General features: G+C 42.3%; 1 protein-coding gene and 1 non-coding gene across 2 annotated transcripts; one reads left to right on the forward strand and one right to left on the reverse strand.

Annotated features, from left to right (window-relative positions):
* Positions 1 to 1,015: 1,015 nt before the first annotated feature.
* On the reverse strand, positions 1,016 to 2,159 carry LOC105044010 (transcription initiation factor TFIID subunit 8). The gene has a single exon (XM_010921778.4). It carries the CDS (start codon positions 1,933 to 1,935, stop codon positions 1,216 to 1,218), a length of 720 nt encoding a protein of 239 aa, XP_010920080.1. The 5' UTR covers positions 1,936 to 2,159; the 3' UTR covers positions 1,016 to 1,215.
* Positions 2,160 to 17,005: 14,846 nt separating this feature from the next.
* LOC140857663 (small nucleolar RNA R71) lies at positions 17,006 to 17,112 on the forward strand. The gene has a single exon (XR_012141157.1). It is a non-coding gene; the product is annotated as a small nucleolar RNA R71 (small nucleolar RNA).

Consider the following 17,112-nt stretch of genomic DNA (forward strand, 5'->3'; position numbering starts at 1 on the left):
AATCAAGTGCTACAGCAACCTTTTGATGAAAAAGGGGTGTAGCAGTAACGTTTCGTCTGCATTGCCCGACGGAGCTAAGCTCCATCGGCATTTCTTTACCCCAAGGTTTGGTTTGGAGTGGGTATGTGCTTTCCGAATTACGCAGAAGGTTTTGGTTTTTCCAGCATATGCAAGCAGACTTCTCAATTTTTGTTTAGAAAAAATAGTATTATATTGAGCAAGGATTGCTGTTATTCTCTGCATGTATTTGGGACTAAGATGGGAATGACAAATGCTATTTGGATGTTACTACAGGATTAATAATATTGGACAAATTTGCCCCTCAAATTCCTACTATTGTATAATATAATAAGATATTATATAATACATTATGCATTAAAGTATTACATTATAATTTAACATCATACATTCTATTATAATAATATGATATAATATTATGATGCTATTTATTGTTATGTTTATAATAAGATTAGAATAAAATTTAATATTATAAAATATAATAATTAGATATTTGATAGCTTTATAATATTGGCGAAGGTAGTGGTTAAGTCCTTTAAAGATATTAAGTTCAAACCCTCCCGCCCTCCTATTATAGGATAGCGAGTAATTAAAGAGTATATTTTAAATCCATCCTAAATTTGTGGGGGTTTTTAATTTTAATCCCAAATCCTTCCTATAGAGTATTGCTCAATGATTTCTATTAGTATTCAAGACAGATTAGATATCTAAGAAAGTCCGCTTGACTATCATCCCTACCTATAATTAGACCAAATCATGAGAGCTTGATTGGGTAAATAAGCTAAATTTATTCACCTAACAATGTTTTGCATTTGTCATGTATTTCCAAGTGAAGCTACACAAGCCAGTGTCTTTGAACATCTGCAACAGACAAAAGCAGCGGAACGACATTAGCTCTAAAATCTAAACCACACGTATATACCATCTGCGCACATGAACCATCTCCCATCCCATGGTGCGTCCCACAGGCAAGGCGACACGAGGCGGAAAAGCCAGGTAACAAAACAAAAAGAAAATATATTATTTTACGTGGTTGGCTGCTGACTTCAACGCACGCTGCTATGCCGGTAGCAACGTCCGTCATTAACAGAGTCTTTCCCTTGTATCATGGGTTCGATTCTCCTCTTCCTCGATACTTTTTTCAGCTCCCAACGAAATAAATTAAACAAAATAAACACTAAAACAAAAAATCCCAGGCTATCTTCTCTTCCCACACCTCTCCTCCGCCTCCTCGCCGACCCTCTTCTTCTTCCTCTCCCCACACGAACCACCACAGTACTCCAATCGGAAACAAACTCTCTCCCTCCCCGCCAGCAAAACCCTCTCCCCTTCCCCTAATAACCTTACCCCCTTCGCCATCTCTCTCTTCCCCTCCCCTTCTCTCCGGTCCCCCCCGCCCTCCCCCTCTCTCCGCGACCTCTCCCATGCCTCTGGAAAGCACGGCAGCCACCGCGGCACGTGCCCGAACGGCGGCTCCCGCCCCATCTGCCCGAAGCTCGGCGAAACCCTAGCCCTCACGGATTCGCGCCGTATCGGCCTCGGGAAAGGGATCTCCTCCACCGATCGGACGAACGCCATTAGCTCTCTCAGAATGCTCGATCTCAGAAGTGGTGTTGTCGGATTGAAGGCGCCAGCGAAACCCCGCGGGAGGCTGAGGTCCTCCATCGCCCTGACGAGGTCGAGGAGGTTGGCATCGGTCCGGCCGTGGGCGGCGGCGATAGAGGCGCCCGATCGGGCTAGGGTCTGGACGAAGCGAGCAGCGACGTCGGCGAGGGAGCAGAGGGCGGCGGGCTCCGCGGCAGCGTACCCGACGGTGAGGCAGATCTGGGCGACGGCGACCCTGGAAACGGTGGCGGCGAAGGGGGGACGAGGGCCGTTCTCCTCATCCTCTTCCTCATGCTTCGCCGGCGGCTCCATTCATGGCCGGAGTTGGGGATTTGTGGGTTTGCCGAAGGTTTGCGAAGGAGAGGAAAGGTTGCTAATAGACGGGACGAACCCTAATAAAACCCCAGGAGATGTAGGTATCGGGTGTATCGTAACGGGTGATATCATGACCGTTCACCCTAGAGGTCCAGAGGACGCAATTTTTATTTCGAATCGGACGCGGTTTAGCGCCCTGGGTTGCGCTGGGAAGGTCCAAACACATGAAAAAAAGGCAACAGGTCGAATAATTAAAAAAAAAAAAAAAAAAATCTCGCGCACGGGTTTGCTTGATGGACATTTGGGCGTTTTTGGTCTCCTTCAAGAGATCAAAAGAAGCATCTCATGCTGCCGAGAAGGCTGCAAGTCACGCTGCTCGCTATACTGGCCGTGCTCTTTGCGAATTCTTTCATTTTAGCTTGAGCTATTTTAGTATATGATATTAAAAGCAGAAAAAAGTTATATTTTGATTTTCATTTTATCCAAATATCACACACACACATGTTAGATTTGTCTACATTCACGTTCATTTTTACTCAGATTTGGATTTGACAATAAGATTGATTCTTCGTCAGCGATTTGAGCCTTTGAATATGGTTTACCATCTTTAAACTATCTGTATACCTAAACTCATTTGATTTGGAGATCTCTATGATTTTATCTATGAATCAAATGATCAAAAAATTAGACAGTCTAAATAACATTAAATTAGATATATTTTTATTGATCGTTTGATGCATTGATTAGCGATCTTCAGATTATATGATTTTTAGAGGTAGCAGATTTAGTTTAACTACTCGGATCATCAATATGAGATTTTTATTGTATAATGTAAATCTCATCATATTTAAATAGAGATCCATTCGAGTATAACCTATTTGAGCTCTCTCTTTACACAGAGCAAACTAATTAATGTATAAATTTATTAAAGATTCGAGAGATTCAAAATCAATATATTATTATTATTTTTAAAATAATTATTGCTTTGATAATTATTTCTTATATTGGGAGAAAATATGAATGGCTCAATTTGGATGATTAGAGCCGAGATAGCTTGGTTTAAGTTGTATCCTTTTCTCTAATCATATACTTTTTGATCTAGTTCATGTTTAATTCAGGACTTAATACAAGTCTTTCAGGATTTTCTACATCATGTTGGTGGTTGCACAGGGTATTCTATTACATCGACTGGGTTATGTTCAACATAGTTACGGTTCTATTTGTTACTCTATTTTATGGTGGGGCACTATGTATCATGTATCTCCTATTCTTTTGCATGGGTTTCTTTTAACAAGCTTGTGTTCTCACCTATTACTCTGCTGAATGAACTGGGATCTTTTTACCAAATTTGTGGTCCTTCGCTTAACAGTTGGGTTTCTTGACGAATCTTGTAATGTGTATACTCTGTCAGCATGTTCATATTCACAGCAGCAGTGATGTTACATGTTGCTTTTTGGGAGGACTTGCCTACTCTTCTGGTATCTAGCATTATCTATGGTTCATATTCTGTGTTCAGGGTCTGTATTCTAGTCCTTTGTTCTGTTCCAAGTCCTTTGTTGGGTTTCTTTATTTCAGTTTGTATTGTCTACACTTTGTTCAGGTCCTTTGTTCTGTCTCTAAGGCAACTTGTTTTCTGGGGCTACCTTGTAATATATATACTTTGTTTCAGTTCTTTGGTTTTATATAAGTTCATATGTTTTACCGAAAAAGAAGAGCTTAATCTGAAATCTTCAAATAGACTCGACAATGTGGTTGTTGAAAACAACACAAATATTATTGATCTGTGTAACTATAAAACCATCTTTCTTTCAAAAAAATAAGTGAAACTATTGTATTTTACTCTCATTATTCATAGTCAGCTCTTTATGCATGAGAATTTTTGCATGCAGTGTTTCTACAAGCGACCCAAAAAAGATTAATTGGAACATAAGAACATCCGTAGTCATATTCACCTATTCTTGTAGGTGAACGTTACAATTTTAAAAGCAAGTATAATTTGCATAGAATGATCATCACATTATGCTATCTTAATTTCTATTTCAGATATAATGTACAGTATCGACGTGGGAAATCCATTGACAATAAAAGACTGTCCTCCACGCTACACTGTCCCGTTGTACCACTTGTTGTGTGGATTCGGATAAGTGCCTAGTGACAACTCATCATTGCTTTTTGGAACATAGTGTAGCTTCGTGAGCCTTCTTAATGCATCAAGCTCCGCAGCCACTTTTTTCATTGTTGGTCTTGTTGGAGTAGATCCTCGCCACTCACCCGGTTAGACTGTTTCTCCACCTTTTGACCGGCTAAGTGCACTTCACTGACCAAATTATTGTGATTTAATTCGACTTCGATCAATGAACTTTGTCCCAATCGATTTTTCACAGATTAAGATTGGTGATATGTGATCGGCTAGAAACAACAGATTCAGTTGAGTCAGTATTTTACCGACTTGATTCGACATGCAGTTTATGCATAACCTATGAATTAACTAATGATATTTGGCACATAGCCGACTACCTACCCGATGTTCTACCGACTAATTCCATCGACGACTGAGTGGCATCACTTAATGAACTCATTCGGCCGATATTACTCTATAAATTTATCAATATACCCCTGTTTGCAGTCAAATTATAATTTGAAAAAGCTTTTCAGGCAAATCTAGAAAGCCTTTTTTTTTTTGGATTTTTTAATCTAAATATTCATTATTTACTGTGTAATTGCGTAAAGAAGCAATTGGAACAGACATGCATATGGTAAGTTTGGAGGGTATGTGCTGAACCAGGGTGTACATGCAGAGACCTGTCAAAATGTTTTAGAAGGTATAATTATTGTCAACGTCATCAATTACGTGTAATGTTGCACCAAAAAGCAACGGGAGTACTTGATGGTGATGGTGATGAGTGATGATCATGATGATTTATTTAATGCTTTAGCTTGGAAAGGAATGGGAAGTCTTGATTGGAATATTTCTGGAGGGCAAGTGCAAATGTGTATACTTCATCTTAGTGGTATGTGGGCCTGGGTTTTGTCTTCCAAGATACTATTGGGGGTTTGTTTCAATTTTTTTATAATTTGGATTACAAATTCTTCAGCATTCATGAATTATGCCGTCCATTTAAGCATGATTCTCCCAACCAAATACCTCTCAATGCAAATTTTGCGGAAAGAAAAATAGATCAATGAATGATTTTTTTTTTCTTCTTTCGAATATTGAAACACTGAGATTTGGACAGATCATTTGAAGATGCCAACTAGATGGGCCAACAGACTCAATTCTTGTATGATTTTCAGTCCAATTTTTAGGAAATATACAGACAAGCGATGATATCATGCCCGCTCATTTATGTACAAAGGATCACAGACTACACATTTTTCATGATTCAACCAGATGGTTTAACAAGGACAATTCAATAAGGACCCAAACATAGTTTTACAAAATCAACATAACATCCATATATTTAATTACTAAACAAAAACCTTGGATACCTGGGTTAGAATTCAACCCATCCGATGCAATCATGATGCACAACAAAGTGATAAATTACAATATGATCGTGTTTTCTTATTTACAAAAAGTAGTGAGAAATAGGACTGTTGGGGTATACCGACCGACCGACCGACCGAAGGTACATCGATCGGGCAGACTTTTTCTGTCCTACCGACCGACTGCACCACGGGATCCGGTGCCCGACTCTTGCGACGTGCCCGACTCCCCCGTCGTGTCCGACTGACCGTAGAAAGAGTCCGAAGCTCTACTCGGCGCCCCTCGGCTAGCCACCGATCCAAGGTCGGACGGTTTCTCCAGGCATCGTACTACCGCTAGAGGCTGTCAGTCCTGACAACGGCATGCGGCGCTACCGCCTAGCGGCATTATCCCGCCTATGGCCTGGTCAACCATAGTGATTTGACGGCCCCACGGTGAGTTGATATCTTTACGGCGACTCTGACATCCTACAGTGAATTGACAATTCCTCAATTGTCCGCGCCATTAATGACGGTGCCATACCACGCTCCACTATATATATCGGGGAAGGCAATAGTGCTAGGGGGCCCGAAAAAAACTTTCAGGCTTGCTCCTTCTCTTTCTCTCTCTCGATTAAGCTCTCTGTCTTCATTTCACTGTTGCCCAGTCTCCTCTCTGACTTGATCGTCGGAGGGTCCCCGTCGGAGCCACCTCCGGTCAGTGCGGACTTCCTTTTGCAGGCGCTCGTTCCCGGCGACCAAGCGACGAGGGGATCGGCCGCAACAGATTGGCACGCCAGATAGGAGGGGCGGGACCTTACGATACACTATCCCCACAGAATTTGAGATGACAAGGATGAGAGCTCAGCGATTGAGGGTCACCGGGTCGGCGAGGCACTCTTCCCGCCGGGAAGAAGCCTCTCCTCCATCCTCCGCGGCGGAACCCAGCTCGCCGCACCCCGCGGTAACCGCGGAGGCGCAGATCGCGGCGATCGTGCGGCAGATGACCGTGCTGACGGACGCGGTCAAGAGCTTCCAACAACAGCCGGTACGGCTGCCGCCATCACCGACCGGGCAACCGACGGCACGTCCGATGCCCTCTAGGAGCAGCCACCGACGCCCGCATCGATCTCCGTCGCCTCCGCAGGAGCACCTGCCGCGGCGCTCCCGCGGAGAGGAGGGGCAGCCGTGGTGTGACACCCATCAGCCCCGACGGCCTTCTCCCTCACAACTAGAACGAGCGAGGAAGGAGAAGCGCCCGCGAACGCCGTCCGCCTCTCTCTCGGACTCTTCCGGGGACTCCACTCTTGGGGTCTCCCAGCACCGACGGATCGACGACTACGAATGCAGGTTCAACGAGATCGATCGTCGGCTTGCCCAGTTGAAGATGGACGGGCAGAAGTCCTCGAACGATGTTGACTTCCAGACCGCCCAACCTCTCTCCCGACTCATCCTCGACGAGCCGATCCCCAGTCGGTTCAAGATGCCGCATATGGAGCCTTACGACGGCTCCACCGACCCTATCGACCACCTGGAGAGCTACAAAGCTCTTATGACGATCCAAGGGGCAACCGACGCTCTCCTTTGCGTTGGCTTCCCCGCCACGTTGTGCAAAGCTGCCAGGGCCTGGTACTTCGATCTTCGATCGGAAAGTATCAACTCCTTCGGACAGCTCGAGCACTCCTTCGCGGCCCACTTCAGCACTAGCCGAAGGCCGCCCCGAATATCGGACAGCCTTTTCTCCCTTAAACAAGGAGAAAATGAGATGTTCCGACACTTCGTGGCGCGGTTCAACGCGGCCACGCTCGAGGTTCGGGACCTCGATGAGGACATGGCCATCTCGGCCATGAAACGGGGGCTGAGGGCGTCCCGATTTACCTACTCCCTGGATAAGACCCTCCCCCGAACGTACGCTGAGTTGCTGGAGCACGCGTATAAGTACATGCATACGGACGAGGGAGCTTTCGACCGACGTCTGGCCGAGCCTAAAGGCTCGAAGGAGAAACGGAGAAAGGGTCGGGACCCAGCTGTGCCTGACGGGCCCTCGACCAACGGTCGGGTGTCGCCCCCACGATGGGACAGGAGGTCGCCCCGACGTCGGAGCCCGAGGCCGACACGCCCCAGGTATGACTCCTATACTCCCCTTTCTGCTCCTCATGCGCAGATTTTGATGGAGATTGAAGGGGAGGAGTACCTGCGGCGGCCTCCGCCTTTGAAGGCAAAAGGCCTCGACCGACGGAAATACTGCCGGTTCCACCGGGGCCACGGCCATAATACCAAGCAATGTATCCAGCTTAAGGATGAGATCGAAGCCCTCATTCGCCGGGGGTATCTCGATAAATTTTGGAGGAACCCACCAACTCAAATCATTGCCGACCGACGACCCCAGCCGACTGAAGAAGCGGTGACTAATCAGCCCACGATCGGGGTCATCAATATGATTTCCAAACGACTGGGCCCGGGGATGTCTGCTGAAGGGGAGCCGACGAAAAAGCCATGCTCGGACGATGCGATTACTTTTACAGAAGAAGATGTTCGGGGCATCCAAACTCTCCACGATGATGCTGTTGTTGTCTCGGCAACAATAGCCAATTATGATGTAAAAAGAATTTTTATGGATAATGAAAGTTCGACTAACGTTTTGTTTTACTCGACTTTCTCCCGGATGCGACTATCAATCGACCGACTCAAGAGGATCCCTACACCCTTGGTAGGCTTCGCCGGCGACGCTGTCACAACAGAAGGAGAAGTCACCCTGCCCGTAACGGTCGGCATCGAACCATGGCAAAGCACGGTCCATTTGACTTTCACGATCGTCCAGGTGCCTTCGGCCTACAACGCCATACTTGGAAGGCCCGGATTGAACGCCCTAAAAGCGATCGTTTCGACGTACCACCTTCTGGTTCGGTTCCCGACCAAATACGGAGTCGGGAAGATGCACGGAGATCAACAGCTCGCCCGTCGATACTTTCAGATCTTCGCCCAAGGTAATGAGCTGAAGGGCTCCCTGACGATCGACAAACTGGACCAACGGGAGGAGGAAGAACGGGGTTCACCGGCCGAACAGCTCGTTCCCATCTCGATGGCGGAAAACCCCGACCGACAGGTGTGGGTCGGGTCTCAGCTACCCGACCTAGAACGACGGCGGCTGACGGAGCTGCTGAAGGCCAATGCCGACATATTTACTTGGTCGGCAGCAGATATGCCGGGCATCCCTCCGGAGACAATAACGCACCGACTCAACGTCGACCCGACGGTGAGGCCGGTGAGGCAGAAGAAAAGGTCTTTTGCTCCTGAAAGATAGAAGGCCATCAACGAAGAGGTAGACAAGCTACTCGAAGCGGGCTTCATCAGAGAAGCTACGTATCCTGAGTGGCTCGCCAATGTTGTCATGGTCAAGAAGGCCAGCGGGAAGTGGAGAATTTGTATTGACTACACCGACTTGAATCGGGCCTGTCCGAAGGACAGCTTTCCACTTCCGAAGATCGACCAGCTGGTAGACATGACGTCCGGATTTCAACTGCTCAGCTTCATGGATGCCTTCGTCGGGTCCAATCAGATCCGAATGGTGCATGAAGACGAGGAGCACACTGCCTTCGTGACCCCCAAGGGCCTCTACTGCTACCAAGTAATGCCCTTCGGGCTGAAAAATACCGGCGCCACCTACCAACGACTCATCAACAAGGTCTTCAAAGATCAGATCGGGCACAACATGGAAGTATATGTCGACGACATGCTGGTGAAAAGTACGCGGATTTCGGATCATGTCCGGAATCTTGAAGAAGCTTTCCGCACTCTGCGACGACACCGGATGAAGCTGAACCCGACCAAGTGCGCATTCGGAGTAATCTCGGGGAAGTTTCTCGGATTCCTCATCTCGCAACGAGGAATCGAGGCCAACCCCGAGAAAATCAAGGCCATCATCGACATGCGGCACCCGGACACCAAGAAGGAAGTCCAGCAGCTGAATGGAAAAATCATCGCCCTCAGTCGGTTCATCTCTCGGTCGACTGAAAGATGCCTCCCGTTCTTCAAAACTGATGTGCAAATCTTAAAATTTGTAAATAAAACCGCAAGCGCACAGTGTGCAGAGTAGCACGATCAACGAGTACGGGTCGATCCCACAGAGACTTGGTTTAAAAATAATTTTCATATCTATGCTCAAACGAGCTTTAATGAAAATCGAAAATCGAAAGTTGTTTGCTAAAGACAATAAGACTAAGGATCTAGGGTTTTTGAATCCACTAGATCTAGATTAGAGAATTCTACCTAAAATTTTTCTTATTGATCTTAAAGACTACTCCTCTTATCTTTTCCAAGCATAGATTATGAAGGGACTAAGGCCCAACGATAATCCATCAAGATTCTTTACAGGGGAGTAGTAACTAGGATCCCTTAGGGTTTTCTCCTCCTATGCACTGAATCAAACATGAACTATGAAGGGACTCTGATCCAACTGTAGTTCATCAAAAATTCTTGGCAAAAGAGGAAGAAAAAGAAATCTTAAGAAAAAAAAAGAACCCTATGTAAAATCCCTACTCATGATCTAGCTTCATCGCAAACCCTAGAAGGGATGCTTAGCTAGACATGATCTAAATCTACTTGTAAAATTTAAATGCAGAAAAATAAACTATCATAATTTCATAAATTAAACTATCCTAATTGTATAAATTTAAACTGCATAATTTAAACTAACCTAATTGCATAAAATTAAATTGCATAAATTAAACTATCCTAATTGCAAGAAAAATAAATTGCATAATGTAAAGAGATAAAATTACATAAAAATAAGATTTTATATAAAAAAAAAAATTTATTACAAAAATCTCAAAGCTCGAGGCTTGAGAAGAAAGCTAAAAACCCCACTATCTAGGGTTACAAGCTTGATCGGAAGGCCAGAATTATTAAAACAAGGGCCTTTGGGGGCTTTTTATAGGTATTTGGGGGTTATAAGGTTTTCAAAACTTTAGATGTGGGACTAAGAGATTTTAGAGGGCTGTTAGGGGGATTTAGGGGCTCAAATCTCACTCAAAAAGTACTTAAATCCATCAAGAAACCTTAGAAATTGTTTCAACCATCCGATCTTCATCTAAAGGACCCAATTCATCTAATAAATCAAGCCAGAAGCGATTCTGGGCCGTCGGATCACGATCTGGGTGAAGCGCTGCCGTTGGATCGCGTTGCAGAGATGGGATCAGGTCGGATGCGTCGCGGACCGTCCGATCAAGATGTTGGAAGATTTCGTCTGTTGGATCGCGCTGCAGAAGGATCCCGTGTTGTCCTAGTGTTTATTGATTCTTGCAATTGCCTTGATTACGGTTGGATCTTGACCGGCTGCGATGGTGGCCGTTCGATGGCGTAAAAATATGGAGCGTTGGATCTTGATCAGAGAAGATCGGACCATCGAGTGATGTGAAGTTACCAGGTTGCCCTTCGGACCTTCTTCTCTCTCCTCATGAGCCCTGGACCGCGCGTGTGGATCGGGCTCGCGATGCATTGCGGTGAGCCGAGACTCGCTGATTGGCTGGTTTATGGTGCGCTGATGGGTCTATGGTCCAGGCGCCTGTTGCTGTGGACCAGACGGCTAACCAGATCATCAAATCAGTTGATTTTTGATCAATTTTGACCTGATTTGACTCGGATTTGATCCAATTGAGTCTTCTTTCTTCATTCTTCAATTCCTGGGTCAATTTAACTCCGTTTTGCATAAAATTTACGCCGTTGAAATCCTCTTTCTTTGTTCTTTCTATTGATGATCTCTTCTTCTGCAAAATATAATAAGAAGTATCAATTTCCTAATAAAGTTAGATAATTTAGATATTAATTGATACATTTTATGTCAATTTGTGACATAAATCACACCCCCCAACTTAATCATTGCTAGTCCCTTAGCAATGTACCAAAATAAGATCATATTCTAAAAAGATCCTTCCTTTGTAAATTAATTTAAGATCGAAATTCAAAAAGTTTTCTAGTATTACTAAGTAATGAGCTTCGAATTAGAATCGGTAGTTAGTCTACTTAGGAGCTTTCTTAGAGTACACTTAAAGTTTTATAGCACTTGTGTGAGTGATAACTAACTTAGTATTTCGGTATTAACTTGTACAGGTCAATTGTATCATTTTTCATAATTTAGTTCGATTAATTTTCTATACACCCCAGATTAAACAAAGAACTAAGATAGCTTTCACACTGTTTTTTTTTTTTTTTTTGCTGAGCATCCTGGCCTTCCCACCACCGTTTGATGTGAATCTCAACACTTGACTTAGGTGAAGAGACTCGGTTACTAGGCTTAGGGCAATCCATATTTACTCTGTATTTTGTATTTTATTTCAGACAGGTAGCTCTTTCCTTAAATTCAAATTTTTTCAATTGGGGTGTAGAAAAAATTATCTAATTTAAATAATACTCAAATCCTTAATTGGCCTTACAATTAACACCTACTTTACCTTGTTAGTGTGCATGTGCAATTGGAAGTGTTAATAGTCTTTAAATGACCTAGGCCACCAAGAGTCTAACCAGCTAATCTTCTCCGTGACTCACTACATTTATTAGCAAATACTTTCTAACTTACTCTTATTTCTTTTCTAGATTAATTTATTTCAATTTTTTTTAAATATATTAAATGCAAGAAATAACTCATAGTGGAAGGAAAAAAAATGATAACACCTGATTTTGTTCAAGCTCTCCCCCCAACTTGACCGACATTGTCCCCAATGGAGTTTATCTAATTTATTTGTCCTAAGCAAACTGAAAATAAAGAAAGTATTAGAAATTAAATAAGCTGGGTTGCCTCCCAGAAGTGCTAAGTTTTATGTCTTCAGCCAGACCAAACCTCGAAGTAATTTAATCAGAATAAGTTGGTTCATAAAGAACCATGGCATCTTCAACAGTCTCGACAGGTAATTCCAAGAATGGTTTTAATCGTTGACCATTAACTTTAAAAATAACACCATTACTTGGATTTTCTATCTCAACAGCTCCGTGTGAAAAGACTTCCTTTACTAAAAATGGTCCTGTCCATCTAGACCTAAGCTTTCTTGGAAACAGATGTAATCTAGAGTTATATAAGAGCACTTTTTGTCAGATATTGAAAGTTTTTCTCATAATTGATTGATCATGAAATGCTTTGGTTCGTTCCTTGTATATCCTTGCATTTTTATAGGCTTCATTTTTAAGTTCTTCTAATTCATTCAACTGAAGCTTCCTATGGTTTCCAGTGTCATTCAAATTTGTATTTAGTTATTTGATGGTCCACATGGCTTTGTGTTCTATCTCAATAGACAAGTGACATGATTTATCAAACACAATCCTATAAAGAGACATTCCTAGATTGGTCTTGAAAGCGGTTCGGTATGCCCAAAGTGCATCAATTAATTTCAAAGACCAATCCTTTCTATTGGCACTAACAGTTTTTTTCAGGATCTGTTTGATTTGTCGGTTTGACACTTCAACTTGCCCACTGGTTTGAGGATGATATGGTGTGGCCAATTTGTGGGTGACATTATACTTTTTCATCAATGTTGCAAAAGGTCGGTTACAAAAATGGGTTCCCCGATTACTAATGATTGCCCTAGGAATATCGAAACGGGAGAGAATATTTTCTTTAAGAAACTTAATGATCATTTTGCTATCGGGTGTTCTACATGCAATTGCTTCTACCCATTTTGAAACATAATCAACTGCTACTAGAATATATTCATTTCCAAAGGAATTTGGAAATGGTCCCATGAAATCGATCCCCCAAACATCAAAAACTTCAACTACCAAGATTGGGTTGAGTGGCATCATGTGTCGCTTGGTGATTCGACCCATTTTCTGACATTGAGCACAACTTTTACAATATTCATGAGCATCCTTAAATAAATTGGGCCAATAAAAACCACATTGGAGAACCTTAGTAGCAGTTTTCTTAGACGCAAAGTGACCCCCACATGCTTGATCATGACAAAAAGATAAAATATTCATGACTTCGTTATCTGGGATACACCTTCTAATAATTTGATCAGGATATTGTTTAAAAAGATAAAGATCATCCAAAATGAAATACTTCACTTGGGCAAAGAATTTATATTTATCCTGCTTAGTCCAATGAGAAGGTATCTTACCTATGGCTAAATAATTTACAATATCAGCAAATCAAGATTCAGTAGACACAGACATGAGTTGCTCATCTGGAAAAGATTCATTGATGGGTGGTTCACTAGATGGTGCGACTGAAATTCGGGACAAATAATCTGCTACAACGTTCTCAGTGCCTTTCTTGTCCCTAATTTCTAGATCAAATTCTTGAAGGAGCAAAATCCATCTGATTAAGCGTGCCTTGGCATCCTTCTTTGCTAGGAGATGTCTAATGGCTGAGTGATCGGTATAAATAATGGTGTGGGTCCCAACCAAATAAGATCTAAATTTCTCTAAAGCAAAGACAACGACAAGGAACTCCTTTTCAGTTGTGGTGTAGTTAAGCTGCGCATCATTTAAGATTTTACTTGCATAATATATCACTCTAGGCAGCTTATTTATCCGTTGACCTAAGATTGCGCCCACAACATGATCGGATGCATCACACATTAATTCAAATGGTTCAGACCAGACAGGAGGATGAATGATTGGAGCTGATACAAGTATTTTTTTTAGAAATTCAAAAGATTTCAAGCACTCATGAGTAAATTCAAATTTAGTATCCTTTGCCAAAAGATTAGTCAGTGGACGTGCTACTTTGCTAAAGTTGGCAATAAACCTTCTATAGAATCCAGCATGACCTAAAAATGAACGTATTTCTTTCACAGATTTAGGTGGTGGAGGACTTGCAATTAGATCTATTTTGGCCTTGTCCACTTCAATCCCCTTTTTAGAAATGACATGGCCAAGAACTATTCCCTGTTTGACCATAAACTGATATTTTTCCCAGTTGAGAACTAAGTGTTTCTCCTTACATCGTTCTAGAACTAATTACAGGTGATTCAGACACTCGGAGAAGGTTAGGCCAAAAATAGAAAAGTCATCCATAAAAATTTCTAAAAATTATTCTATCATATCTGAAAATATGCTGATCATGCATCTCTGAAAGGTTGCCGGTGCATTACATAGTTCAAAGGGTATTCGTCTATAGGCAAAAGTACCAAATGGACAGGTGAATGTAGTCTTTTCTTGATCTTCAGCGGCTATGGGGATCTGGTTGTAACCGGAGTATCCATCAAGAAAACAGTAAAACTCTTGTCCGGCTAGTCTTTCCAATATTTGATCAATAAATGGCAAAGAAAAATGATCTTTTCTTGTCGCAGCATTCAACTTTCTATAGTCTATACAGACCCTTCATCTCGTTTGGGTCCTAGTTGGGATAAGTTCGTTTGCATCATTTTGGACCACTGTTACCTCAGATTTCTTGGGTATTACTTGAACTGGGCTTACTCAAGAGCTATCAGAAATAGGATAAATTATTCCACTATCTAGGAGTTTCAGAATCTCCTTTTTAACTACATCCTTCATAGCTGGATTAAGCCTTCTTTGGGCTTCTCTTGTTGGTTTAGCCTCTTCCTCTAAGTATATTCTATGTTGAACTATAGAAGGGCTTATTCCTTTGATATCTGCTATGGTCCAACCTATTGCTCCTTGATTTACTTTTAAAACTGACACTAACTCCTCCTCTTGCTTGGGATCTAGGTCTGATGCAATAATTACAGGCAAAGTTTCTTTGGGTCTTAGATATGCATACTTGAGATGTCCTGGGAGGGGTTTCAGTTCTAAAATGGGTGCTTCCTCTATTGATGGTTTAGGTGATGATTTCACCATCTCAATGATTGGTTCAGTAGGAAGTGTCGATTCCTGATTAATCTAATTTTCTTTAAGTATTTCATTGACATCCTCAGACTCATGGATTAACCAGGGGTTAGACTCTAGGTCGACTTCATCATCACTAATGTCAATGGATTCATAAATACCATCTTGGACTACATTGACATCAGCATGAGAAGAGGATTCCTGTTCTAAGTTAAAAACATTAAGCTCAATGGTCATATTCCCAAAGGATAACTTCATTAGACCATTTCGACAATTGATTTCAGTATTGGCCGTAGCTAAGAATGGTCTTCCTAAAATGACAGGTATATGTCCTTTAGGATTTGCAACTGGCTCAGTCTCTAAAATAATAAAATCTACAGGGAAAATAAAATTTTCAACCTTTATCAGAACATCCTCGACCATTCCCTTAGGGATTCTGAGAGATCTATTGGCTAACTGTAATGTGATCCCAGTAGGTTGAAGTTTTTCTAATCTTAGTTGCTCATACACCGAATATGGAAGGATATTCACACTAGCTCCTAGATCTAGCAAGACCTTTTTTATATTGGTTTCTCCAATAACACAAGAAATTGTTGGAGCTCCAGGGTCCTTATATTTAATTGGCACATGGCTAGATAAGTATGAACTGACACTTACAGCCAAAAATACTTTCTTTGGTACATTAGTGGTCCTTTTCCTAGTGTAAAGATCTTTTAAAAATTTGGCATAAGTTGGAACCTAATGGATTATATCTAAAAGAAGAATATTAACTTGGACTTGTTTAAATACCTTTAAAATTTTATCTAAATGTTCAGATTTATTGGATTTTAGTCTGTTTGGAAGAGGAGCTCTAGGACTTTTAAATACTGGACTAGGTGAATTTTCAGTTTCTGGTGCTTGAGGTTGAAAGGTAGTAGTTTTAGAAGGTGACTCGGCAGATGAGTCCTCTATATCATCAAGTGCAACTATCTTATTGTCTATTTTTTTTTCGATCTTAAGGTATGAATGGCATTTACACCATTAACTTGGTTTCCTTGTTGGGGTCGTGGACCATTTTGGTTCCTAGGATTTGGCTCAGGTTGGCTAGGTAACCTACCATGTTCTCGTTCACTAATGGTCGAAGCCAGCTGACTTACTTGCATTTCAGACGGGCTATAGCTTGGGTGTTATTATTTATGAGTTGACCCGTGGTTTGCATAAAGCTGGTATGTGTCTTCATCATGGCTTCTAGGCTTTTCTCTAAAGAGGTAATTTTCTTGTCATTATCATGGAAGTCTGGTGGGTTGTTCATCACTGGGTTGGACCTTAGATTTTGCTGATTGAAATTTGGATTGCCTACATTAGGATTCTGGGACCATGAGAAATTCGGGTGATTCCTCCAACTTGGGTTATATGTGGGTGCATAAAGATTGTTCAATGGTCCTTGATAGGTGGCATTCACCTGTGCACACTCATTCGAGTAGGAACATTCTTCTAAGACATGGTCGGTGCATTGCACCCTTTACACATGGGTGCAGATATTTGATTTACATTGGCTGGTCTCTGTAATTCTAAGGCTTCCAATCTACGTGTTAAGATTGCAATCTTGGCCTCTGATGCTAGGGTTGGTTGAATTTGATGCATTCCTCCTCTTGAAGGTGTAGCTTTATCAGGTTCCCTAGTTATTTCTCACTGTAAATTTTTCTCGGCTAGGTCTTCTAAGAATTGCCAAGCTTCAGTAGTTTCTTTGTCCATAAATTGGCCTTGGCACATGGACTCTAGCATGGTTCTTGAGTTTGAATCTAACCCCTCATAGATGATCTGGCATAGTCTCCAAGTTTCTATTCCATGGTGTGGGCATTGGGTCAAAAGATTCTTGAAACGATTAAAGTACTTCCAAAATGATTCACCAGCTAGTTGGTAAAATTGATTTATTTCATTCCTAATCCT

This window comes from Elaeis guineensis, chromosome 4, assembly GCF_000442705.2.
Source record: "Elaeis guineensis isolate ETL-2024a chromosome 4, EG11, whole genome shotgun sequence".
NCBI classification, from domain to species: Eukaryota; Viridiplantae; Streptophyta; class Magnoliopsida; order Arecales; family Arecaceae; genus Elaeis; species Elaeis guineensis.

Bases quoted from the DNA above. Each gene is read 5' to 3' on its own strand.
- LOC105044010 (XM_010921778.4), bottom strand. From the start codon at position 1,935: ATGGAGCCGCCGGCGAAGCATGAGGAAGAGGATGAGGAGAACGGCCCT.